The sequence below is a fragment of the Sus scrofa genome, chromosome 16 (genome assembly GCF_000003025.6).
Source record: "Sus scrofa isolate TJ Tabasco breed Duroc chromosome 16, Sscrofa11.1, whole genome shotgun sequence".
In the NCBI taxonomy this organism is placed as follows: domain Eukaryota; kingdom Metazoa; phylum Chordata; class Mammalia; order Artiodactyla; family Suidae; genus Sus; species Sus scrofa.
In genome coordinates this window covers 71,741,766-71,768,917 of record NC_010458.4, presented here as the reverse complement: position 1 = coordinate 71,768,917, position 27,152 = coordinate 71,741,766, and the positions used below count along the sequence as shown (strand labels likewise).

The window sequence follows — 27,152 nt, the reverse complement described above, 5'->3', positions numbered from 1 at the left end:
CTATCTGGGAGGAAAGGGAAGGGCAGGCTTCCCCAGGGAGGTGACATTTAACCTGGGCTCTGTAAGTTAAGCAAGGATTCTTCTTGTCAAGAAAGTGAGGAACAGCTCCGATTCAACCCCTAGCTGGGAACTCCCATATGCCACGGGAGCAGCCCAAGAAAATGGCAAAAAGACAAAAAGACAAAAAAAAAAAAAAAAAAAAAGAAAGTGGGGAGGTGTAACGCTGTGAGGCGATGGGTGTGTTAACTAACCTTACTGTGGTGATAGTTTTTGCAATATATACATATATAAAATTAAAATTAATCAAAGAAAGTGGGGGAGAACATTCCTGCCCAGTGCCGTGTGGGCTTTCAGGGGCGCTCTGCCACTCTGGGAGGCTGGAGTGCTGGGTGAGCTTAGGGACTGCACACAGAGAGCCTTGGCAGCCTGGCCGAGATGTTCTTATTTTATCCTGGGGACAATGGGGGCATCACCCTCAGATTGCTTTATTTGCGGTCCCTCTGGGGCGCGGGTGAGGTCCGACAGAAAGCTCTATTCCGGAGCCATTGAACAGGAGGGAACCGGTCCAAAAGCACTTGGAAGAAGAGCTGCAGCCCCAAGTCAGGCTCAGGCCCTGCCCCAACTGCGCTCCCGGCCTCCACCCTGAGATAATATGGTAACCAGGCGGGCACTGCAGGCGAGTGTGGGTGCCCCCGGGTAGGCGGTGGGCAGAGAGCGGTTTCCTCTCCTCTCCGCCTGGGAGGTGGCTGCTAGCAGCCGGCAGTGTTGTGGTTACCAGGGCCTGGGGTTACAACACATGTTTGTTTTTTAAAAAAGTTGCAATACCTTTTAAATCAGGGTCTGGACAGGATCCAAGGACAGTAGCAAGGACCAGCCCCCATGGCGCTTCTTAAAGAAGCAGCTGCAGAACCTGGATCTCTGGGAGGGCCCGAGTTCAGGCAGGGCTTAGAGGCTGGCCACGTCTGGAGGGAGATCAAATCTCCAGGGCGCCCCATCCCCCCTCCTCCTTCTTCAGGGCACTTTGGCATAGGGAGCGCTTGAAGATAATCAGTGTTTGGAGCTTTCTTGGAAAACCAGAAGCAGTGCGTAGAGGAGCCCAAGAACACGGGGTCCGGCTCATGGGGAGGAAAGACTTTCCACCCGGTCCAAGATTTAGCAGTCTGGCTTGGCAGGGAGTGAGGTCCCCACTGCAGAAGGTATGCAAGTAGAAGCTAAAATTGGTAGGGCAATGCTGGAGAATGCAGGCAAGGGCCTGCTGGGGTAGGGGTCCTGAGGGAATGGATGCTATTGATATATATTTTTTTAATATATAATGATTTTTTTTTAATTGTGAGTGGAAGGGACCTTTGTTGTGGTCTCTTTGCAGAGAAAGAAGTTCTTTCTCAAAGCGATCAAGATCAGGATTGGAGTTCCCGTGGTGGCACAGCGGAAATGATCCAACTAGTAGCCATGAGGGTGTGGGTTCGCTCCCTGGCCTTGATCAGTGAGTCAGGAATCTGGTATAGCTGTGAGCTGTGGTGTAGTTTGCAGACACGGTTTGGATCCTGCCTTGCTGTGGCTGGCAGCTGTAGCTCCCATTCGACCCCTTGCCTGGCAACTTGCGTATGCTGCAGGTGCAGCCCTAAGAAGCAAAAAAAAAAAAAAGAAGAAAGAAAAAGATTGGGATTCTAGAGACTTTCATTTTGGTACTTGTTGGTGGGAACGTAAATGGTACAGTTGCTATGGAAAACAGTAGGAAGGTTTCTCAAAAAATTAAAAAATACGTTAATGTGATGCAGCAGTCTCATTTCTGGGTATATATCCAAAAGAATCGAAATCAAGGTCATGAAGAGATATCTGTACTCCCACCTTCAATGCAACATTATTAACATAGCCAAGGAGTTCCCACTGTGGCTCAGCAGTAACGAGCCCAGCTAGCATCCATGAGGATGTGGGTTCGGTCCCTGGCCTCGCTCAGTGGGTTAAGGATCTGGCATTGTCGTGAGCTGTGGTGTAGGTTGTAGATGTGGCTCAGATACTGTGTGCTGTGGTGTAGGCTGGCAGCTGCAGTTCTGATTCAGACCCCGTCCTGGGAATCTCCATATGCCACATGTGTGGCTCTAAAAAGAAAAAAAGAAAAAAACAAAAAACAATAGCCATGCTATGGAAACAACCCGAGTGTCCGCTGATAGATACATGGATAAAGAAAATGTGGTGTATGCATGTAATCAAATTGTATTTAGCCTTTTAAAAAAGGAAATTCTGCCACTTGTGACAATGGCTGAACGTGGAAGACATTACGCTAAGTGAAATAAACTAGTCACGGGACATGTACAGCATGATTCCGCTTTTTGAGGGTTTCAACTAGCCTGTCTCATAGAAGCAGAGTATAGAATGGTGGCGCTGGAGATGTTTAGTACATCAGTGTCGCAGTCAGCAGTTTGAAAGCACTGGGCGGAGAGGGTGGATCTTTGCTAAGCGGTTTTACCCCCAAAACAAAGCAAAAACAAAAACCAAAACCAAAAGGGCACAAGGAATCTTTCAGAGGTGATGGCCGTGTCTGTTACCTTGGCCAAGGTGATGGTTTCAGAGGTGCACGCATATGTCCCAACTCATCCAATCACATATGTTTATGTACAGTTTTTTTTTTTGTCTTTTTTTTTTTTTTTGTCTTTTGTCTTTTTGTTGTTGTTGCTATTTCTTGGGCCGCTCCTGCGGCATATGGAGGTTCCCAGGCTAGGGGTTGAATCGGAGCTATAGCCACCGGCCTACACCAGAGCCACAGCAACGCTGGATCCGAGCCGCGTCTGCAACCTACACCACAGCTCACGGCAACACCGGATCATTAACCCACTGAGCAAGGGCAGGGACCGAACCCGCAACCTCATGGTTCCTAGTCGGATTCGTGAACCACTGCGCCACGACGGGAACTCCCTATGTACAGTTTTTTGTATTTCAATTACACGTCAAGAAAGTTGCCTTGGAAACAAGAGAGACTCTCATTCGGATCCTTGGCTTACTACTGATTTGTATTTTGACTCTGGGATAATTTACATGCATTCACTTCTCGGGCCTCATCCCCACCCGACACTTTCCCCAGTGCCTGGCACTGTGTAAGCGCTAGCAAAGATTTGGGGAGCAAATGAATGAATGAATGAATGAGCTGGATTGGATGCAAAGCTGGAGTGGGATCAGCAGGCTTCAGAGGCTACCTGAACTGCCTGAAGTTACATACACAATTGCGCATGTTCGAGCAATTCCGTTTTTTTTTTTTTTTTTTTCTGGGTAGAGGGCCTATGGCTTTAATTACCGTTGCTCTCATTTAATGAGGATTTGCTATGATATGCTAAGGTCTGTACATACTTTATCACATTTAATCTTCAGGAGCCAGGCAGAAGATTGGAGGGATTACTCTTTCCACTGTACTAAAGTGGAAACGCTTTGGGGGAGTATAAGGACTTGCTTAGGGTCATATGCTCGCTCGAGTGGAACCCAGGTCCATCGGCCTCCACATCTAAGCTCTAAATCACCGTGGTAATTCACTACAGCTTTCCAAAGGGGACTGTGGCCCCTGAAGAAGAGCAAACATTCTAGGACTCTGGACTTCTATTTCTCTGCGGGATCGTGGGGAATGGGGAGCGAGGGGGGTGGAGGTGGAGGAGGCAGCAAGCCAGCCTGAACAGGGCAGCGCCCACGCCAGCAAGGGCTGCTATTTACAGCGGCCCCAGAGCCCCCAGAAAGCAGGATAAGGGGGCGGGCGGGATAGAGCAGTGTAAGAGGAGCCCCGGAGGGGGAGAGGGCTATCTCCTCCCCCGCCCCTGCTGCCTCCAGCTCACCCTGTCGCCTGATGTCTAAATAAGGCTTAGAGGCACATTCTAGGCAGCTAAAAATAAACTCCGGCTCCCCCCCTCCCCCGCCCTTGGGCTCTGGCGACCTCCCCAGCCCCGTCAGGGCTCCCCCTGGGCAGGACCTGCCCTCGGAACACACCCTCACTGGAGCTATAGTCTCTTCTCGCTAAGACCCCAGGGTTCTGGTAGGAAAATTTCCCACGGCCAGAAGACCTGGACAAGATGTCAGGATTCCCCTGGTCCTACTCTTGGCTCTGCCCTAGGAAACCTGGGCAAGTCCGTCTTTTCTCTGAACCTCATGCAAAATGCGGGCGTTCGACGAATGATGTAAAGCGTTGGCATTTCTGAATGAAATCAGGATCCCACAGTCTGCGGTCAAACTTCTGAGTGTGCCCACTGGAGTTCTTCAGGGTACATCTGTCCTGCACACTCATCTTTAGCTCACCCAGTCTTTTATTATGATCTGAACTAGCTACCCATCCTTAGCGATGTGAAACATTCACATAAAAGCCTGGATTTCCAGCTTCTCTTGAAAAATCAGTCTGTTTACACCGGGCCAGGTGGCTGGCAACAAGGAGCACGAATTGGGTAGTGGTTGCCCCCTGCCGGCCGTTTGCGGTACTACAGGTAGCGACCGTCACCCTCACTCAGGCTCCCGCCCAGCCGGGCAGCGATCTTGTGCGAGGCACCTGGAGTGAGCACTTTGCGTGCCAGCGGATTCGGTTTTGCAGGCCAGCGCTGGACATTGGCACTGCTCTGCTCAGCAAATGCTTGTTGAATGAATGAATGACATAGCTAATAGAATGCTTTGGAAACCGTATTACCAAGCTGCTCTCAGCTCTGGTCCCCTGTGCGCAGCAAAGCCAGTGTACTGATACTGTGTGGAGGTGAAGCAAGGACCAGCATTTATTGCAGGGGGCCAGGGAGGGAGTGGAGATAAGCCTCAGATCTGCTCCAACTTAGTCTTTTGAGTTAGGATTTTTTTGTAAGGGGAGGAACAAAGAGGATGGGCTTAGTCATCCTTCTGTGACATGTCTTAATTGTCGTTTCGGGAGGTTAGGTTATCTCTGGTTTATAGTTCTCTGGCCAGATGGTTCATGGCTCAGGGGTCTATTAGCTCCACTTGCCCTGGAGAAACCACCTGCGTTTACCATTCAAGATGATACCTATAACAACTATTTCAGTACGTTAGCAACTTATCAACAATGACAGTTTTAGTTATCAGACTCTGGTTGGTTATCGTTCAGTTAGCACGGGATTGACCTCAGAAGGGACAAGAAAGGGAACAAAGTTTGGGTAGAGAAGGCACTCAGTTTTAGCGAGACTTGGTTTCAGCTGTCAAGAGCCTCATGAAGGAGTTTTAACAACGGTGCTGACCAGCTGAAATCTGTTGCCAGTGCATTGCAAGCCACTGTCCCAGAGTCCAGGTCCTAAGCCCTCAGAAGGGGCAAGATCCTCATTCTCTGCCCCCACCCAGCTTACTGGGAGTCACCAGACAGTTAAGGACTCGTTGCCCTAGCCTCCTTCCTGATAAGTCTGTGGGATTGTTCTTGGTTGGAAAATTACTGGCAGGAAGAACCAGGGTGTGTTCAGCTCCAATTATCCTTGGGAGCCATTTTTGGAGAGCAGCAAAGGGGCAGGGAAGGAAGCAGGAGGGAGGAAGGTGGAGCAGAGCTGGTCAAAGAGCAGACCTCAGGACAGCCTGCTTGGATGCCCCCAGCTCCCCTCGGGCAGCTCACGAGCTAGACACTGCGTAGAACCCAAGAAAGCTGCATCTGGACTGACCTTCAGACATCATGGACTCCATCCTGCCTCAACATGCAATGGGGAGATGAGCTACAGAGGGAGAACCTGGAAACAACAGAGGCTTTGTCCTTCCTGCTCTGTTTCAGTAAACAGAGGCAGCAGGGAAAGTTCACTGGCAGCCATCCTCAGAAGCAAACAGCAACTCCATCTGTGTCCCACCCCTGCCTCTCAGAGGTGAAGAGTGTCTGGTCCTGACCGTGCTATTTATTCCATGGTCCTCAGGTTTGCAGCCTTGGCATCATTAGGAGCTTCTTAGAAATGCAATTCTTGGGCTCCACCCAGGGCTGCAGAATCATAATCCGCATTTTAATGAGATCCCAGGTGTTTTGCAAGGTATTACCATCAGAGAAAAGCTGCTTTGGTCTAGGACTTTGCCAAGCTGGCTGCACCTTGGCATCCTCTGGGGGTTACATTTTAAAATGTTGCTACCCTTACAGTAGAAAAAAAAAATGTATTGGGGAAATAACAATTAAAAAAATTAAAAAAAAAATGTTCCCGCCTTGTCCCACCCTGGACTGCAGCCTTGGCTCCTGGGTGATTTGTTCAAAGTTCACCAGGTGATTCCAGTGTGTAGCTCTAGGCAAAGGCTCTAACGAGATGAAAATTTGGGGGGATCAAAGCAATGCAAACTTGGAGCTTCCCACCCTGGGCCCTCAGACGAGGGCGATGGGGGAGGCTGTTTCTTAGACACTTTCCCCAGCCCTGGCGGGCCTGCCCGACCAGTCCAACCCCTGTTCCCCAAGGCGTTTGTCAGGCCTCCAGCTGCCCTCCCTTTTCAGAGGGGTGAGGTGAGAAAGGGGTGAGGCTCCTATTAGCCTTGCAATTCTGCCCAGGGGTGGGGCCCTGAGCTGGGAGGCTAGAAACTTGGATTCACATCCCATTGCTGCTGGGTGGCCCTGGGCAAAGTCTCGCCCTCTCTGGGCTTCAGTTTTTTGACCTCTAAAATGGGCTAGGAGTTCCCGACGTGGCGCAGTGGTTAACGAATCCGATTAGGAACCATGAGGTTTCGGGTTCGATCCCTGGCCTTCCTTGCTCAGTGGGTTCAGGATCTGGTGTTGCTGTGAGCTGTGGTGTAGGCCGGTGGCTACAGCTCTGATTAGACCCTAGCCTGGGAACCTCCAGATATCGGGAGCAACCCTAGAAAAGACAAAAAAAAAAAAAAAAAAAAAAAAAGGGCTAGTCAGAGAGGATTGAATAACTTCTAGTGCCCCTTCCAGTTTTATACATATATAGACAGGCCCTCAAACTTGCAAGGGACCTTAGAGATCACCTAGTTTGATCTTCCCTTCTTACAGATGGGAAAACAGGCCCAGTGACGGTTAAAGGCATTGTTTAAAGCCAGAAATACCATTACTATTTAGAGAAAAATGTTGGCTTCAATGGAAAACTCTTCATTGTCTAGAGCATGCCCTTCCGCATGTCTGCTCCTGGTTCCCTGAGGGTTCTGGGACCATCATTGCCTCTGAAGCTGTAGATAATCCATAACAATGGAAAATCATCTTTGCCTATGGAGACACAATTTTTTTGTCCTGTGGAGGTTAAATTCACTTCCCTCCCCCACTATGGAAGAGGCCAGTTTTGCCTCCATTTGTACTTGTATTTCAGTATTTTTTTTTTGTCTTTTCTTAGGGCCTCACCTGCAGCATATGGAAATTCCCAGGCTAGGGGTCAAATCAGAGCTGCAGCTGCTGGCCTACACCACAGCCGCAGCAATGCAGAATCCGAGCAATATCTGTGACCTACACCACAGCTCATGGCAACACCGGATCCTTAACCCATTGAGCGAGGCCAGGGATCGAACTTGCATCCCCATGGACACTAGTTGGGTGCGTTACCACTGAGTCATGATGGGAACTCCTGTTTCAATATTTGTGATCCATACTTGTGTTTATTCTTTGGATTCTCCTTTGCACTGGTTGTAACATCTCACAGGTTCCCTCATTGAAGGAGTTAAAAAATAAAATCACTTATCTGTATGAGAGTTATGATTTTACCCTCTTTTAAAAAATATCCTTTAATGGGGAGTTCCTGTCGTGGCTCATTGGAAACAAATCTGACTAGTATCCATGAGGACACAGGTTCAGTCCCTGGCCTCACTCAGTGGATTAAGGATCTGGCATTGCTGTGAGATGTGGTGTAGGTTACAAACACAACTCAGATCCCCCGATGCTGTGGCTGTGGCGCAGGCCAGCAGCTACAGCTTTGATTCGACCCCTAGTCTGGGAACCTCTATATGCAGTGGGTGCAGCCCTAAAAAGACAAAAACAAACAAATAAAACCAAAACAAACCAAAAACCTACCCTTTAATAACAAGAACAGTCAAGATTTAAAGCCGGCAGTCCGGGAGTTTCCTTGTGGCACAGAGGGTTAAGGACCCTGGCACTGTCACTGCAGCAATTTGGGTCACTGCTATGGCGTGGATTTGCTTTCCAGCCTGGGAACTTCCACATGCTGCAGGTGCAGCCATAAACCCCAAAGAAACCCCAGAGTTCCAGACTAAACTTACGATAGAAACCCACAGGTACCAAGCAGTAACAAAATTGAGAGATGTACGACCTGCAGGGGCTGTGGACACTGCAGAGCCCAGGCCCCCATTAATGAAGCTCCGCTTCAATGGACTGTTGCCATGTGGGAATGTGGCCCAGTGTTTCCAGATCCTCTTATTTTTTTTTTTCAGGAAAGCAGAAATCCATAATTTAATGGGCAATCACCTGCTTTTATTATACACTGGCAACCAAGTAAAAACCAAGTATACACACTACTACATATATAAAGTAGATTAAAAAAAAAACAATCCAAGGTCCTACTGTATAGCTCAGAGAACTATAGCTCAGTATCTTGTAACAAACTATAATGGAAAAGAATCTGAAAAAGAGTATCTCTCTCTATATATATATCTATATCTGAATTACTTTGCTGTACACCAGAAACTAAAACAGGGTAAACCAACATTACTTCAATTAAAAAAACAACAAATAAAAATTCTAAGAAACACCACGTAGACAAACAGATGATGTCTGAGGCTTGTATAGCCAGCTATTTGTACCCATTTGAGGTGTCCCGAATTTCTTGTTTGTAGAAAAAAGCCCCCCCCGCCCCATTTTTTTGCCTTTTAGGGCCACACCTGTAGCATTTGGAAGTCCTCCGGCTACCGGTGGACTCGGACCTGCAGCTGCTGGCTCACACCACAGCCACAGCAAGGCTGGATCCTTCACCCACTGAGCAAGACCTGGGATGGAACCCATATCCTCATATCTAGTTTATAACCCGATGAGCGACCTCAGGGAAAAAAGCCTTTAATCTCTTAGGCCTTCCCTGAATTCCAAGAAGCAGATTCAATCAGTTACTAATTAGGGAAGTGAGAGAATGCAAAAAAAGGGAAGAGCAGCTCCAATGAAAACTTAGTGATGAAACAGTCCCAGCTCCTCGGGGGATGTACGTCTTAATCTGATATATACCTTTGAGTTATTCTGCAGCATCTGAGGCCCCACCCAGCTGGAGGATGGCAACTACTTGCTGAGACCCCAGATTGGTAGACTGATGATTGAGATTCCTGGAACACACTGTGTTACCTCACTACCAACCAATCAGAAGCAAGTCATGCCCCCTGCAGCTGGCATCGCACGTTTCCTTTAAATCTATTCCCTGAAAAGCATCAGAGAGTCCGGGGTTTTTGAGCAGAAGCCACCTGCTTTCTCTGCTCCAAACTCTGCTTTTTCAGTTTGTTTGGTCTCACTGTGCATCAGGCACACGGCCTTGGGTTCGACAAAAGGGCACTTCCCACCCCAGCCTTTATATACACACATACGCCAGGAGCACTCACCCCAGCACACACATGCCTAGCTGAAAGGTCATCCCAGGCCATGATAAACACGACAGTGACAACAATTTCCAAGGCTGCAACCCATCACTCCTAGGATGCAGGTGCTTTAAGAACAAGGGCCTTGTTTGAGTCTCACCACTTTTATGTATGTGTGGACCCAGTGAATGCCAGGTGCTTTATATCACTGGATATCAACTTTGATTGCACGTTTGGTTTTTGCTTTTATTTGCTTTTTAGGGCCTCACCTGGGGCCTATGGAAGTTCCCAGATGAGGAGTCGAACAGGAGACACAGCTGCTGGCCTACGCCCCAGCCACACCAATGCAGGATGCGAGCCATGTCTGCGACCTACACCACAGCTCATGGCAACACTGGATCCTTAGCGCCACCGAGTGGGGCCAGGGATAGAACTCGTATTCTCATGGATACTAGTCGGGTTCATTACCGCTGAGCCACAACGGGGACTCCTTGATCGCACATTTGAATCACCTGGAATAAAAAAATTTCCAACCTTGGGTCCCACCTCCATAGATTTAGATGCACCTTGTCTGGAGTGTGGCCTGGGCATTAGGGTTTTTTTTTTTGTTTTTTTTTTTTTTCTTTTTATGCTGCACCTGTGGCATATGGAAGTTCTTGGGCTAGGGTAGAATGGGAGCTGCAGCTGCCAGCTTATGCCACACTAGCCACAGCCACACCAGAGGTAAAAGCCGTGTCTGCAACCTACACTGAAGCTTGGGCAGCACCGAATCCTTAACCCCCTGAGCCACAACCAGAACTCTGGAGTTGGGAATTTAAAAGCTCCTCAAAGAAGTGCAGTGTGCAGTCCTGGGCTAGAAATGATGGCCTGGTGGTCTGGGCCATTTTAAATTTCCCGTTGGGCTCTTCTCCCAAATGTTTCTATTTCTCCCAAAGATGCTCAGAGTCCACCTCTCCTGAGAGTTATCAGACATATGAATGCGGCCCCCCTGCCCTTTGCATTATTTAATCTGATTTCTTGTCTTTCGGTATTAATACTTTTGGATAATTTCCTTATGTCTTGTCAACCCAAAAACCACATGATGTGAGAGCTGTGAGTTTCAGTTGGGAACTTACTGTAGCCAAACGATAGCCTCTCAGATAACCCCGAGGAACTGCTCTGAAGAGGTCGAGGTCGAGGTCGGGGTCGGGGTCAGGGCGGAGGTTAGTATTTGTGTAGTTCTGGCGAAGGGGTACATGCTATCAGGCACACGTCCTGGGAGAAGGTTGCTGCTGGTCATGAGGAAGAGAAATATTAGATAATGGTTTTAGTGCTTTTCAGATTACGGGAAAATGCAAGAATCTAGGTTCATAAAATGTTTTCCTGAAAACATCGAACTATCCGAAAGCCTGTTCTGTGAGTTTTCTCAGAGCAGAGGGCCTCGTCCTGGCCCTGCCCTGCACTCCTTTCAGGCTCTGCTGCAGGTGGAATTGGATGGTGGGCCGCAGTCTTCGTTTCAGTCTCTACTTGCCAATTGCTTTTCTCCAATGTGGTGGTGTGGGGGTGTGATATAGGGGTTGGGGCAGGACCTTTCTTTTGTCTACCTGTTGAATCTGTAAGTGAATAACTTAGCACTGGGGGGTTATGTATTATTATTATTTTAATCCTTGTTTTGCAAATGAGGAAACTGAGCCCAGAGAGGTTAAGACCCTGCTCTGGCTCTCCAGGGATGCAAGCCTGGGTCCCCTGACTAGAAGCAAGTACTTTGAACAAGCCTGCGTCCTCTTCTGATTTGCATCTTTGTGATGGTCTTGGTTTCCAGCCCCTGTGTCTATGGCCTTCCAGAATCTCCTCCAAAGCCCTTCAGGTAGAGATGCCAGGCACTCTAATCCCCAAGAACCATGCCCGCTCATTGAGAGGTTCTCCCAGGGGGCCAGGAGCCTTGACATTTTACTGCCTAAGGCCACTGACTTCTTGTGTGAAGGAGCAGAACTGAGGCTGAGCAAATGGAGTATTTAGGAGCTGGGAAGAAGTGGTGTTGGGCTGTGCCCCCGAGTCCTGCAATCCTTGCAATTGCCCAGCCATGAGACTGAACCTGGAGAGAGTCAGGGACAGAGACCTCAAGGATTGGACAGGGACTCTTACAAGTCAGAGCAGAGGTCCTAGAGCATTGCAAGCCCCTGTCCCCGCGCCCCCACAGGTGGTGGCAGGCAGGGCACAGCTGCACCTCTGTTATACCAGGGAGGAGGAGGCTGTTAATTATGGGGGAATGATATCAGAAGGGCTCCTTGGTCCTGGCACAGTGGAAACAAATCCGACTAGGAACCATGAGGTTACAGGTTCAATCCCTGGCCTTGCTTAGTGTGTTAAGGATCAGGTGTTGCCATGAGCTGTGGTGTAGGTCGCAGTCGCAGCTCGGATCTGGCATTGCTGTGGCTGTGGCCAAGCCAGCAGCCGTAGCTCCGATTCGACCCCTAGCCTGGGACCTCCATATGCCGCAGGTGCGGCCCTAAAAAGACAATAGACAAAAAAATAAATAAAGAAAGAAAGAAGGGCTCTTTGGTTGCCAGGGGACTATTGGAACATTGCCCTGCCTCCTGTCTCTCCACCCCCCCCCCCACCCCGCGCCCCAATGGCTCTTTGGGTTAGCAACGCTTTCGAGGTGCCATTGGTTCCTACTGATGACCGAACATGCTGGAAACCATTCTGGTTCCAGGGCTAGGAAGATCGTTAGCTGAGGGTCAGGCCACCCATGCAATTAAATTTAATGCTGATTAAATTTTTACCTTAAGAGGGGGAGACAATCACGAGGATAAGATAAGAGTAAGGCAGGGCGGGGTCAAGCAAAAGATGTGCAGAGAGAGGAGAGCAGCTGTCTTTTGGGGCCTGACCATACACGTGAGTAACAGGGCCTTGGCAGGTGCAAAGATGAAGCAGGAATGTGCTGGAAGGAAGTTCCGCAGCCCCTTTCCTATTTTCCAGTGAGGCTCTAGGCACACCAGAGTTGGCATCCAGGTCCCCCACCCCCCACCTACATGTCCATCTAGCAGCAGGGTCACAAGGACAACTCTTATACCTCTGGGGGATCAGCCTAAGGAGAAGAGAATTCTAGTTTTGCTTGCACAGTGTGACTTGGACAAGTCCTCTCCCTGGAGCCTGAAATTACACTTGTGTGTAATGAAGAGGTTATGCTAAATGAAAGAGGGAAAGGATTATCCGAATGGGAGGAAGACGTGCAATTAGAAAAGCATATTAAAAGATCAGGTTAAGTCTGGAGCTTAGTTAACAGTAATACATCAATACCAGTTCTCAGTTTTTATAAAAATATCCTTATGCCTTAATGTTAACAGTGGGGGAAATAGAGTTTTGTGCTGTTTTTGTGACTTTTCTGTAATCTAAAACACATTCTAAAATTAAGTTTCTTTAAAAAAGATCATTAAGTTTTTGGAGTTCCCGTCGTGGCGCAGTGGTTAACGAATCCGACTAGGAACCATGAGGTTGCGGTTTCGATCCCTGCCCTTGTTCGGTGTGTTAAAGATCCGGTGTTGCCGTGAGCTGTGGTGTAGGTTGCAGACGCGGCTCGGATTTTGCGTTGCTGTGGCTCTGGCGTAGGCTGGAGGCTGCAGCTCCGATTCGACCCCTAGCCTGGGAACCTCCATATGCCGCTGGAGCGGCCCAAGAAATGGCAAAAAGACCAAAAAAAAAAAAAAAAAAATCATTGTTTTAAAAAATCAATCAACAAAGATCGATTATCTATTATGCACCCAGGCACTGGGTGGTGGGTGGTGGGGTGGTGGGTGGGGGGACCTGGATGCCAACCCTGGTGTGCCTAGAGCAGGCACTGGGTACCTAATAGTAGTGACCAAAAGTCACTGTCCCACTCCTTGTGAGGTTTACCATCTATCAGTAATTTCTCAGGAATAATATCCCTATTGCTTTTTTAAAACACAAACTTTAACTACGAAGTGTAGTAGCTTAAGGAAATCCTGGTTGATGTGATACATATAAGTAGAATCCTTGCTCTGTCACTTCCTAGCTGTGTGACCTTTGCAAAGCTAACCTGCCATATCGTGTAGGTTTCCTCACTGGTAAAATGGAGCACAAAAAGCTATTCTCTCATAAGTGCTTAACAGTGCTTGGCATTTACTAAATATTAGTAATCCTTATGATTATGGTAATTATTAAAAAGACTCAGTAATTGTAACAGCTATGAAGAAGCAATCAACAGGAAGCGTGACATTTTTGTCAAGGGCTTGAGTGTGAAAACACGGTGATTCTTCCAAGCAGTGATGGTATTCGGAAAAAAAAAAGAAAAAAAAAAGGCAGTAACAGCAGAGTTCAGACACAGCCCTCCCCTCCCTTGCGCTCCGGCCCGCTCCCGAGCTAAGCCCCGCCTTCCACGGCGCTCTGGCCCCTCCCTTCTCGCTGCTCAGCTCCGCCACGCCCTCCGGTATGCTTCAGACTCCGCCTCCGCCTCCTGAAGGCGGGGCCTGACGCCCACGCGCGAATCGCGGGACCGAAGGAGGAACCTCTAGGGGGCGGAGCCGGGAGAGCTCTGTCCAATTCCCGGCCAGGAAATCTCATATCCAGAGAGGGCGGGGCGAACAGGGAAGTGGCTGCATTCAGCCTTGCATAGCAATGCACAGCTTTGCATAAGCAATAGAGGTAGGCTTTTAAAGGCGTCGTCACCAGCACGAATCTTGTAGTTATCCCGGCGCGAACCCATCTTTCGTGATGAGCCCTCTGATGCAGGCTCCGCTTCTGATCGCCCTGGGCTTGCTTCTCACCTGCCCAGCGGCTCCTGCACTCCTCCTCCCGAACCAGGTGAGCGCCCTCTCCTTTAGGAGGCTGCTTCCAGCATCCCAGCCCAGTTCGGGGTGTGCGGGTTGGGGATGGAATATAGGGGAGACTACTCTGGTCTCTAGAATTACTTCTCTGCAGCAGAGATGCCCAGAGTCACTAACTATGGGATTCTAAGTGGGTCCTTTTCTCTCTGCGGTTTCCCTCTGAGTTTTCAGTTGAGTTTCAGTTTCCCTATCTGCGCAAACGGCGGGCTATAAGGCCTTGCTCTGTTCCAGACTATTTTGGAAGGGTTGACCTCACTCCTGTCTGGCTTTCCTGTCCTCTTTCCTATCATCTGAGTGAGATTTTGCAGAACCGCAAGACCCAGGCTCTGCTCCCGGGTCCAGAGACTCAGGCCAATTTACCTGGCCTTTTTTCCCCCCATGAAAAGGCTTAGCACCCATCCGCTCCCCTCTGTACTGCTCTGAGGCGCTGCTTGTCCTGGTGGGTGGGTGGGTTTGAGAGGCTCTTCAGACCAGAAGGCTCAGACTTGTTTCTCTGATAACAAAGTTACAACCTTGCTTCTGGGTGTGAATCGCAGGGAGATTCCAGCCTCCAAGCTTCCCTCCTCTCTTCTGGGTCACCAGACCTTGGGAAAGGGAAGTTCTGTCATTCTGAGACGAGAAGCCTAGTTCCTTTTGCCTTTTTGCTGCACAGCTAGGGGCAAGATACTTAGGGTCAGAGGCCCAGCCTAGATTCCCTTCCCTCCAACCTCCTTAGACATATTTGTCCGTGGAACTGGGCGGTGCAGGGAAAGTGGAATGGGACTGGGAGACTTGGCTTCTGATCCGTCTCTAATTCATGCGCATGGCATCTGGGTTCCTTGAGGTTTGATCTTCTCATTTGTAAAATGGGCCTGAGGATGCTAACCTGCCTCTCTCCAGTGGCTGTGGGTGAAGGGAAATTCTTCCCTGGATGGAAAGATCTTAAACTTAGAAACTGATAGAAGCTGGCAGCTCAGCCTCAGTCTACCCCAGGGACAAGGAGTCGATTTTGACTATTGAACAGAGGAGCAGCTCCTGGCCAGAGGATTCTCTGAGTGCGGTTGGGAATGCTTCTTTTGGCTCCAGGTCTGACTGCTACGAGGTGGCCTCTGGCTAAGGCTGGAACTTGCCCTGCATTCCTGCTCTTCTGCATGTCTTGGCTGTGGATGCATGCCATCCCAGACCAGAGGGTCTTACAGTGGCAGTTTTGGAGAGGTCATGGGACGTCAGGGAGTTCACTCACTTTACCCAGCCCCATAGAGGATAGGGGACTCATCCGAGATGACACAACAAGGGGGGCACTTCCCATCCTTTTTGTTTGTTTTTGCGTTTTAGGGCTGCACCCGAGGCCTATGGAGGTTCCCAGGCTAGGAGTCGAATCAGAGCTATAGCTGCTGGCCTACACCACAGCTCACGGCAACGCCGGATCCTTAACCCACTGAGTGAGGCCAGGGATGGAAACTGCAACCTCATGGTCACTAGTCAGATTCATTTCCACTGCGCCACAATGGGAACTCTGCACTTTCCATTCTTATCTGCTATCATCTGGGACTTCTGTGGGCTCATGTGATTCATAACCCTGACCCTGAGATCCTGGGCCAGATGAAGAGAGTGGAGCCATGGTGAGTTGTTTGAGCACCAGGAAACTCTTCTTGCATGAACCGATCTCGTGACCCTGGGCTTTGATGAACTTAGATAATAGGGGAGAATGTCTAGTCCCAGGCTGGACTTAAGGTAGGCGCTTAATAGACTTGCTGATGCTGTCTAATGACTGTCATTTATTGTGTACATCTCTGTGCTAGATCTTGAGCCTTGTGCTCATGAACTTTTCTAGGGAATACTTTTAGACTTACAGAAAAGTTTGCAAAAATAGTACAGAGTTCCCATACACTCCTGACTCTGTTCCCCCTAATGTCAACATCTTATATTCCCGGGGTACATTTGTCAAGACTGAGAAACCAACCTAGGTACATTACCATTAGCAAAACTGCAGATTCCCTTGGATTTTACCGATTTTCCCCATTAATGTCCTCTTTCTGTTCCAGGAGCCAATCCAGGGCACCACATTGCATATGTTGTTCTGTCTCTCCTCTGGTTGGTGACAGTTTCGCAGTCTTGTGTTTTCATGGCCTTGACAGTCTTGAGGAGTTGTGGCCTGTACCTTCTGTACACAGAGTTCTCACTCTGAAGATATAATTATGCACATTTAATAGATGAGGAAATGGAGCCTCCAGAGGAGAAACTGACCCATGTTCTCAGCTGGTGATAGTGGCTGAGGTATGGTTCTAATCCAGATCTGTGATTTGCCTTTTTGTTTGTTTGTTTGTTTTTGTCTTTTTTTTAGGGCTGCATCACTGGCATATGGAGGTTCCCAGGCTAGGGGTCTAATCAGAGTGACAGCTGCCGGCCTACACCACAGCCACAGCAACGCTGGATCCTTAACCCACTGAGCAAGGCCAGGGATCGAACCTGCATCATCATAGATACTAGTCGGGTTCGTTACCCACTGAGCCATGATGGGAACTCCGCAGATCTGTGATTTGAACCCATATTTCTTTCCTCCTCATCTGTGCCTTTTCCCTTTGCCATATGCTGCCACTTCCCACATGTTAGCCTAGGCTGGGATGCCAAATAGCTGGTGCCAGGCCTGGCTTTAGTGGGCATCGCTAGTCCATCATACTTCCTTTTCCAGATGAGTCTGGACACAGCTGCAGAATTCATTGCCACAGAACCCTCTAGTTGGGCAATGGGAAAGCACCTTGTTGAGTCTCTGCAGGGCCTGGGGGAAGGAGGAACTGGGCTCTGGACATCTCCCCCAGCCTGGAATCAATCCGCACTGTGAATCAGGCTGCCTTAGCATCTGAAAGCAGCTCCAGAAAACAGCTAGTTCTCCCACCCACCCTCCAGCCCACTCTTAATCCCAGACCCTCTCATTTGACAGTGGCCGCCCACCTGGTCTCCCTCCTTCTACATGTGACCCTTTGCAGTCCATTCTCAACAATAAACCAGAGCATGGCACTCTCCCGCAAAGGCAGCCCATTGCACTTATAAGAAATCCAGCCTCCCAGTGATGACCTGTGAGGTCTTGCATTAAATGACCCTGCAACTCCTTTAAGCTTGTCTGGGTCCCTTGGCCCCCATGTCGAGCCCACTGCCTTGGAGGGCCCAGAAGAGCTGAGCGTCTTCCCACTGCAGGGCCTTTGCGCCTGTCCCCTCATCCTGACATTTCTGGACTTTCATGGCTGACTCTCATCTTGCTGGAGTCCAGCTTAAATATCACTTCCTCATCACCCTATTTGAGTCCTTTGTTACTCTCAACATAACCCTCTGTCTGTTTCTTTTATGGCACCCAGGGATCATGATGGGTAATATTTTCTTACATTGAACTGAAAGCCCCTCAAGGTAGGGCAGGCACATTTCTAATTATTGACCTCTGTGAACAGCACTTAGCTCTGGGCCTGTAATCATTGCTCCATTAATATTCGTGGAATGCATGTGGAAGGAAATGTTTGTTGGTACCAACCTTGTCTGAGGAGCCTTGGGGAATGCAGCATGAATCAGACCCTGTCCTGCCTTTCTTAGTCATGGCCAGGTATTTCATTTCAAGGAACAAAAGCCCATTCCAAGAGATCAAGTAAAGGGAAGTTTATTCCAGGTATACAAGGAATCTCACGGACCTAATGGCAGAAAGTGGAGGTTGGGATGTCTAATGGCCATCATTTCGGGAGCCAGCTCATGCTCTGTGCCTGGCACTGCGTTAGGAGCTTTATGTACATGCTCTTACCCTCATAATATGTTTGAGAGGAAAGCATAAATGACTCTATTTAAAAGACGCAGAAATGGCTGGAGTTCCCTGGTGGCTTAGTGGGTTAGGGATCCAGCGTTGTCACAGCCATGGCCTGGGTTGCTGCTGTGGCTTAGGTCTGATCTATGGCCCAGGGGCTTCTGCATGCTGTGGGTAAGGCAAAAAAAAAAAAAAAAAAAAAAAAATCCAACAAGATACGGAAACTTCAGCTCCAAAGGGGAAACTGGTGTATAGAATCACATGATATTGTAGTCGAGCTATGATTTCAAGCCACATGTGCTGACTAAAGCCTTGACTTATTCCTTATCTCATTCCATGCCCTTAGCAGCTGCCCCATGCTGCCTATTTAGATGGGGGTGACTGTCTTTTCAGTAGACCCAGCAGAGCCTTTGGTTCTCGTCCCTTTGGCTTGGTCATGCGTGGAGGGGTTCTGGCTCCATCTTAAAGCTTATGACCTCATGACAGCTCAAAGCCCAAAGTCCTTTGCGTGATTCTGCCTCCGTCTCACCTCCCAAACTGGAGGCAGAGAGAATCCGTCAGCTTAGCTTGAGTTAGGTATTCTCTTTTGGCCCACTGACCTTTCGCTGTGTTGATGCCCAGGGGTGGGGCGTAGGCTTGGGGATGTGGGACTGGCAGGTTTTCCTTCTAAGATGGGGTGGGCATGGGGGGGCATGGCCTTCAGGGACTGGGAAAGGTGTGAGTGGGTGGGCAGGGTCTGCATGGTCTAGGAGGTGTTAAAGGTCATGGACAGGGTTCCGTTGGGGGGGGGAGGTCGTGGGGGGGTCGTGTGTAATCGGACACAATGGCATCAGGAGCCCTTGGGATGTGAAGAAAGAGGGGAGGGGACAGGGTGGGGCATGAGCAATGGGATGGGAGAAGAAAGCACTGGTTAGGATGGGGGGAGTTTGTTCATCATCGAGTGGCCCCCTAGGGATCTTTTCATGTGTGTCCTAGTCCCTCTCTGGGTGCCTCCCTAAGGGAGGGGGGGGGTTGGATGCTGTTCCGTTTCCCACAATAAACACAGTGGGGACAGTTGTGTATTCCTGCTATTGTTCCTGGGCGTGGAGTATGACAGCCTGGGCACAGGCTGCAAAGGCTTCCTCCAAGGATAAGCCAAGATGAGCTGGGGAGGAGTGGGCAGCAGGACGACGGGCCATCAGAGAAGGTATCTACCTAAGGCGGATATGGTTAGTCTCCTCTTGTGCAGTTCAAGGCCTGTTATATCGTGCTCTGTAGTTCACAGCACACTTTTGGCAGATTATGCCTTTTCGGTCTTTTTCGGTTTAGTACTGCCTCTAAAATGGTGGGACCAGGTGTAGAGAGGTGGAGGTGGAGATGAAGCCCAGGAAAGGCACGGACTCAGTTCAAGGGCACGCCATCAGTGACCTGTGCTGTGAGTGCTGTTAATTCTGACCTGCGAGAGTTCCTTTTGTCAACTTTTCTTTTCTTGCTGCCTTATTGTCCTTGGCTCTCCCAGCTCAGTCACTTCTCCTGGGAAAACTGTGATGGCGGGAAGGACCCTGCGGTGATCAACAGCCTGACTCTGAAACCCGACCCTATTGCCATTCCTGGGAACTTGAATGTCAGTGCTGAGGTCAGGACCAGTGTTCTCCTTAATGATCCTCTGAAGGTGAGCCCAGGGGTGTGGGGGTGGGACCCGGGCTGGGGGTGGGGGAGGTGCTGGAGGGAAGGTATCTTGGCCAGAGGGCAAAGCCCTGAGGCATGTGTGCTTGGAAACAGAATCATTGGGAATCCTGGAATCCCGGAGCAGCAAAAGAAGCATAGATCATCCTTTCATAAGTGTATGTGCCTTTAGTATTTTGTTTAGAAATAACCAGTTCATTCAAGTCTGTTGCCGGTTTGGGGGGCAGGTATCTGTTACAATTCCATATATTGTATTCCTTTGCTCACTCACTCATTTCAGTTGCTGCCTTTATACCACCTTTTTTTTTTTTTTTTTTTTTGGTCTTTTTGTCTTTTTGCCTTTTCTAGGGTCGCTTCCACGGCACATGGAGGTTCCCAGGCTAGGGGTCTAATCGGAGCTGTAGCTGCCGGCCTACACCAGAGCCACAGCAACGTGGGATCCGAGCCGAGTCTGCCACCTACACCACAGCTCACAGCAACACTGGATCCTTAACCCACTGAGCAAGGCCAGGGATCGAACCCAAAACCTCATCGTTCCAAGTCGGATTCGTTAACCCTGAGCCCCGATGGGAACTCCTATACCGCATTCTTGTAAGTCTTCAGCCTTTCCCGGAGCCCCAGTTCCCTTTTGACTCTTTAAAACGTTTCTGATTTGGAATCTGAAACCACCCTTCGACTTGGTTAATCACCGCCTCTACCTCATAGGTTTCTCTAAGAAGTTGCTGAGTTTGATACAGAAAGTGCTTTGCACAGGGCCTTGCACACAAGATCTGCTCAGTTACATGTTAGCTCTTGTTATTATTTCCTTTAGTATCAGTCTCTTCCTGTGGCCCCTTTGACCTGGACAGAGTCCTGGATGTGCGCACAGCTCTCAGCCTCTCCTTCCCTCTGTACCTCTTCTCTAGTCTTCTCCAGCCTAGGTCACTGCATTTTCTTTAGCTACTCTTCGTGATTTTCTACCAGGGTCCCACAGACCCATGCTCCCTCTCCTGAGTCTGGATCACATGGCCCTTTGGCGGGCAGGCCACCATGTTTGCTTTCCTGCCGTTGCCATGCACGCTGTGGGCGTTGCCATGCACGCTGTGGGCGTTCCCAAGAGCGCTGATGCAGTGCAACGGACTTGGAAGGAAAAGGCTGGTGAAATTCTTTCTCCGCCCCCGTCCTGCTTTTGCTGGCTTCTTTGTAGGCCCTTAAGATGGGTTCCCCCACCCTCTTTTCTTACAGATCTTCCTTAACTTACATCCCAATAAACCCATCATAAGTCGAAAATATCATTACGTCGAAAATACATTTAATACCCCTAACTTACAAACATCAGAGCTTAGCCTTGCCTACCTTCACTTGCTCAGAACTTTTATATTAGCCCATAGTTGGGCAAAAGCTTCTAACACAAAGCCTGTTTTATGATAAAGTGTTGAATATCTCATGTAATGTATTAAATACCAAACTGAAAGCGAAACTAGAATAGTCATTTGGGTACCGAACGGTTTAAGTGCATCAGCTATTTACCTTTGTGGTTGTGTGGTTGACTGGGAACTGTGGCTTCCCGCCTCTGCCAAGCATCACAAGAGAGGACAGTACTGCACACCAGCCAGCCCTAGAAAAGATCAAAATTCAAAACTCAAAGTACAGTTGCTACTGGATGTGTATTGCTTTTGCACCATCAAGTTAAAAAAAATTGTAAGTCGAACCATCCTAAGGCTATACTTTATTATCGTCGTAAATTGAGCCATTGAGCTTTGTAAAAACTGGACTCAGATTCCCACTGCCCCTTCCCTTCCTCTGACATTTCTTAGGTACATATTTTTGATTTAGTTCCTTTATCTTTTCAGGATATGTGCATACTAGCTGTTAAATGAAAGCCTTTTACCACTTGTGTAGCAGAAAAGACGATGAGCTTCATTGCACAGATAAGGGAAATTGAGGCTCCGAGAAGAATGTAATTTGCCCCAGGTCCACATTCAAGGCTGGTGTCCTTGTCTGATGTTTCCTGTTCCTGAGCTCTGTCTGGCCAGAAGGTAGAATTAGTGCTTGGAGTTTTAGCAATGGAGCCAGCCAAAGGGGGAGCCTGCCAAAACTTTTCCTTTGCCAGGCAAGATCCCCTTAGGAGAGGTGCCCGGCCTCAAGCACTGCAGGAGCCTGGAGGGATTTTGAGGTCAGTGGCCTCCCCACTTGTTACTGGGGCCCAGACGACTGGTCCAGGCCATGCGGCCTGTTAGCGGCAAGAGAGCCACCTCCTCCTCTACTTTGCTGAAGTGAAATTTCTTCAATCAGAAGTCTCACCTGGCAGTTCCTTGTGGGTTAAGGATCCAGCGTTGTCACTGCTGTGGCTCTGGTTACAGCTGTGGCCTGGGTTCCGTCCCTGGATGTCTCACCTACGACCTGGATGAACTTGACCCCAGCTGCAATATTTAGAAGTCAGATAGATGCCCCAGATTCTGTGAGCCATGGGCAAGAGCAAAGCCTGTCCAGGAACTCTTCTTTCTTCTTTTGATGTGTTTCACAAGATTTGGCATAATTTAGAACTCCCTTTTTTGAGCTCTCAGGTTCCCCCATCTGAGACCGTGTTCCCCCATCCTCAGGAATCATACATTGCTGTGCATTTGGCACGTATGCATATTTCAGACTTTTAGACACATGGCTTTCAGGCCTGATGATCGTTAGCTTTTACTTTTTCCCCTCTAAAGTCCTGTACCTGCAATGCCCCTGCCTGAGCCCTGTGATTGAGCTATAACTGCCCTCTCCCCACTCTCATCAAATGGTTCCCCTTCAAGTCAGTTGCTATCTGTCATCTTCATCCAGAACCGTGCATCCCTAGCCCTAGGCTAGAGGCCAAGAAAAGAAGTTGTTTTCAACCTGCAAGAAACTTTGACTCTTAGGATGTCAGCACCGGTAGGTCTCTCCCAAGATTAAGAGATCCAGATGCTCTGAGATCAAGATGGAGCAGAGGCCTGAGAGGGGAAGGAACTTGCTCCAGAGCCCCAGCAGGGCGGGGATCCTGATTCCACTACAGGTCAATGCCCCCATCTGTCTTGTTGGGCCAGGTCCCACGACATCAGTTTGTTTAAGTTGAGCTGCGGGGGTGCCAAGAAAATACGTCCTGGACTAGGGGGATTGGTGGTCCCTTCTTACTCAGCCTTGCTTGCTCTTCTGAGCCATATCACCAAGTAGCCTGAGAACAAGAACTGGAAAATCAGCTATGGTTCGCAGTCTGCAACTGGTAGCATAGCTGTGGCCTTGAGTTTGGTGCACCCGTACTGAGCGCCTCCTGCGCCGGCTTTGTCCTGTTGGGGAGGCCTGGCTTCTGGTGAGTGCAGCCCCACCAGCTTCCAGCTGGTAGGGGGAACCCAGGGAAGCTTTGGTTCCCACGGGTCCCCTCAGCTGGGTGTTCTTGTTCAGGGCAGAACTGGCTGAGCCATTTTCACTGGGGTGATGGCCAAACAAGGAGGGGTATTGGCCAAGGGAGAAGGTGGAACAGGTAGTCTAGTAGGAAGTCAATGTTGAAGATGAGGGAAGTGAGAGAGAAGAAATTCCCCAATACCAGGAAGTGGCCAAGGGATGTTCTGCCCAGGCCCTCGGCTCTTCCTAGGCGAAGGGGTTGGAGCAGGCTTGGTAGGGGAGGAGACAGGAGGACTGGCGGAGGGGGCCTCCCGTGCACGGCGGCGGGTGGGGGATACTGTGTGAGTCAGCAGAATGGGATGGGACACATTTGAGTGTCCACTTAGGATCCAGGGCACACAAACCCCTCTTTTCCTCCTGGGTCTGGATCCTGACACTTGGGACAGTTGGAAGACTGAGTCCACAGCCTAGGGAGTCAGCCTGAGTCCAGAGGGCTCAGGGGGAATAAGTGTCCATCCAGGATTTCTCTCTTAGAAACAAAACTCCCAAATCAAATGAGTCTGGAGGCCGGGTTTCAGAGTGTGCTGGACTACCAGATCTGAAAGTGGTTTCCTGCCGTTACCCCCACGAGGAATCAGACCTCCTCCTGCCCTTTCCCTACAGTTTTCCCTGATACCTTGCTCAGGGGGGACACAGATATGATTCTAAGAGAGCTCATCTGGCTCTTAGGCAGCTAACACTTAGTGACTGTTTAGCACGCGCCAGGCACAACTGGGTCAGCCCCAACCTCCAGAACGGGAGCAGAATCGTGGCAGCCTTTTCTCATCCAGCTTCTCTCTGAGTGCAGGGGTCCTTCTGTGGCTTCCCCAACTGGGTCCGGAGAGCCCACCTCTTCTTAGGGTAGTTCCGTTGTAGCCTCTGTTTAGAAGATCTTCCTCCAAATGATCTCCTTGGCAATTCCTGTTGTTTTAAATTCAGTCTCCTGTGACTGTACAGATAACACAGGACCCAAGAATAGCAAATAGGTTTCATCTTGGTAACTGACTCTAATCAGCTGCTGGTAGCTGCCTGAAGTTCTATGAAGGAAAAGGATCTGAAGCCAAGATTGGGCTCGGAAGGAAAGTTTAGAAGCAATGCCACAGTTAGCCAATGAGCAGTGAGATGACAAGCACATTTCAACTTCAACCAATGGGTAGTGACTACCTAAGGAATTCTAAGACTTTGTGGTTCAGTGTGGGGGGCGGGGGAGGGAAATTTGCCTTTGATTATCAATGTCCACCATGGGCACAGGAAAGAAAAAGACTGGGCATGTGCTGTGACATTGTCATTTCTGAATCAGAGCATCTCCAAGATCCTATCCAATTAAAATACAATGCTGATCATTGTGGAGTGCCCATCGTGGCTCAGTGGTTAACAAATCTGGCTAGCATCCATGAGGACGCAGGTTCGATCCCTGGCCTTGCTCGGTGGATTAAAGATTGCCGTGAGCTGTGGTGCAGGTTGCAGATGCAGCTCGGATCCTGCGTGGCTCTGACTGTGGTGTAGACTGATGGCTACAGCTCCGATTGGACCCCTAGCCTGGGAACCTCCATATGCCGTGGGTGCGGCCCTAAAAAAATAAAATAAAATAAAATGCTGATCATTTAAAGAAGCAGAGGAACTGGCATGTTTGCTTGGAATTTTACACTTTCTCTAACTCTCTCACCAGGTAGAATTAACTGTGGAGAAGGAAGTTGCTGGCTTCTGGGTCACAATCCCATGTGTGGAAAAGATGGGGAGCTGCACCTACGACAACATCTGTGATATCCTTGAAGTCTTAATTCCCCTCGAGGATACCTGCCCAGAACCTCTGCACACCTATGGCCTTCCCTGCCACTGTCCCTTCAAAGCCGTAAGTATAGGGAGGGGAGCGCATGTGACTAGGCTGGAGACACCCTCTTATAGATCCGGATGTCTGCGGATGTAAACTGATATGATCTACCGTGAATCACTTACCTTTGGAGGGCCTCGGTTTATCCGTCTGTGCAATGGGAGACTTGAAGCTCGACTTGCCTTCTGCTGCCCTTTTGCTCTCACCTCCCGGGCTCTGCAGAGCTGCTGCAGTGTCTAATCTCACACTGCAGATTAGAATGGGAAGAGGGGCAGTTCGTGTCTGCAGTCCTAGAGGTCCGTCCAGGACAGAGTCCCATCTGTAGACTCCCACTGATCTGGGGTCCACTGCCTTTCTTTCCCACAGGGCACCTACTCACTGCCTGAGTCCGAATTCATCCTGCCTCAACTGGAGCTACCCGGCTGGCTCAGCTCCGGGAACTACCGCATCCAGGGCATCATGAGCAGGAATGGGAAGCACCTGGGCTGTGCCAAGATCTCCCTCTCCCTAAAGGGCAAATAAGGTGGCACCCGCCACTCCAGAATGAAGGGGGTGCAAAGACGGCATCATCTTCTTCTGTCTTACGTTGACCAAGGCCAAGTTCCTTTTTCAAGCACCTTTCTAGAAACAATGACACTCTCTCACTGAAAGTTGTTTTATGCCCTCTATGCAATTTTTAGGCATGATCCAGCAGCCTTAACCCAAGGGAGGTTGAGCCTGGTGGTCTGTGACAGCCCAGGACCTCTGCTGGGCTGGCCACTGCATTTTCCTCCTCACCCCATGGCATCCTCTTTAAGAACTTAACTTTTCTTCTAAACCATCAAGGAGGGGGGCTAACACGCTTTGTGACCCCCCCCTCCAAGTTCAGACTGACCCAATCTTGGTCTCCTGAAGTACATTTATGGTTTTCTCATTGATTTTTTTTTGGTGCACTGACCTAAAAGCAGTGTGAGGGTACTAACAGTTTTTATTTTTCTCCAAAATTCTCTTACAATGAAGGGTCTGATGTAGTTGCCTTCACTCTATTTGTTCTATTAACATCTAGGATTAATTTAGTGTTCTTTTCTAAACTGGTCCAGTTAACCGCGGGGCACAGTGTTTCCTGGAGAGGCAGGGCGTGTGGTGAGAGTGATGTTTGAGGATGCTCTGTGTTTAAGATGGTCTGCAAACAGGTGCCTGTGGAGCCAAGTACAAGATATTGGTGAAGGATGAGGACCAAAGGAAACACGGTACTTTTGGGCTTGCCTGTCATTTTTTTCCCTTTACATAATAGCACCACTCTGAGGCAGCCGCTGCCCAGTCGGCAGGAATAATCAGTGATGTGGGGACTGGGGTGAGTTGGAAAGGACACATCCTTACTGTCACGCTGTAGCCAGTAAGAGTACCACAGGAGAATCTGGGCCAAATATTCTCAATTTTTTTCCCCCCTAGAGAATCCAGAAATCCAGCCTTTGATATAAAATTATTTTTAAATATCGGTCACAAATTATTTTTTATAAACACTGAGCAGGCAGAAGGGACCAAACAGTCAATGGGGAAATCTGGCTCCTGGGGGCTGTTTGTGACCTTGGATGTAAGAACATGTATGCCTTGTCCTTTTAACCTTGAGACAACTCCTTCGGCACTGCTTCTCTCTCTCTCAGGCCAAGTCCATAGTGCCTGACCCTAGAAGGCTCCTCCGGGGCCTGGGGAGGCAGCCTCAGAGCTGTGAGCTCATGGATCAATGGATGCCAGCGTGGCCTTGGCTCGATGTCAGGGTGAGTGGGGCAGGTGCTAAGGAGCTGCAGCAAAGAGATGCGGACTCACATCTGGTGCCTGGGTTTGTTCACCGTCCACTTCCCCTGTGACAGTGTAATCACTCACGACCAGCCCCAAGTTCTGGGCACACATGAAGCCTGGAGTGGTAATAAAATCTTTTTTAACTTGTTCAGAATTCTTCCTTGGTTGTGGCTACATTTTTTTTTTTTTAATCAATCACATCTTGGGGTTTCCAGAGCTTGTTTGCAGTGGGCTATTTCTGCTAGGAGTTGGTGGCAGTGGGACAGGTGAGCCGAGGCAAAGCCACGGACTAACTCTTCTGTTTGTCTCCTGTGCAGACTGTTATCTCTGCTTCATTCTGTCTCCTCAGCATCCAGCTTCCTTGGCTTGTTTTCTTGCCTTCCCATCGCAGTGTGACCTCTCCAGCCTTTTTTTCCCCCTTCTTGGATCTTTGGGCATTATTCTCAGCCATATTTTATTTTATTTTATTTTATTTATT

General features: G+C 49.3%; 1 protein-coding gene across 2 annotated transcripts; it reads left to right on the top strand.

Annotated features, from left to right (window-relative positions):
- GM2A (GM2 ganglioside activator) lies at nucleotides 1,046–26,828 on the top strand. 2 transcript variants are annotated; one of them, XM_013984919.2, is made up of 4 exons: nucleotides 1,046–1,196; nucleotides 19,520–19,672; nucleotides 24,734–24,916; nucleotides 25,262–26,828. In XM_013984919.2, the coding sequence occupies exons 1-4, from the start codon at nucleotides 1,119–1,121 to the stop codon at nucleotides 25,415–25,417; spliced, it is 570 nt and encodes a 189-aa protein (XP_013840373.2). In that variant the 5' UTR covers nucleotides 1,046–1,118; the 3' UTR covers nucleotides 25,418–26,828. The 2 variants fall into 2 exon arrangements, with proteins under 2 accessions (XP_013840373.2, XP_003134190.2); XM_003134142.5 differs by lacking the exon at nucleotides 1,046–1,196 and adding an exon at nucleotides 13,897–14,235.

Bases quoted from the DNA above. Each gene is read 5' to 3' on its own strand.
- GM2A (XM_003134142.5), top strand. From the start codon at position 14,146: ATGAGCCCTCTGATGCAGGCTCCGCTTCTGATCGCCCTGGGCTTGCTT. The intron at 14,236-19,519 runs GTGAGCGCCCTC...TGGCTCTCCCAG, and splicing joins CACTCCTCCTCCCGAACCAG to CTCAGTCACTTCTCCTGGGA. The intron at 19,673-24,733 runs GTGAGCCCAGGG...CTCTCTCACCAG, and splicing joins TCCTTAATGATCCTCTGAAG to GTAGAATTAACTGTGGAGAA.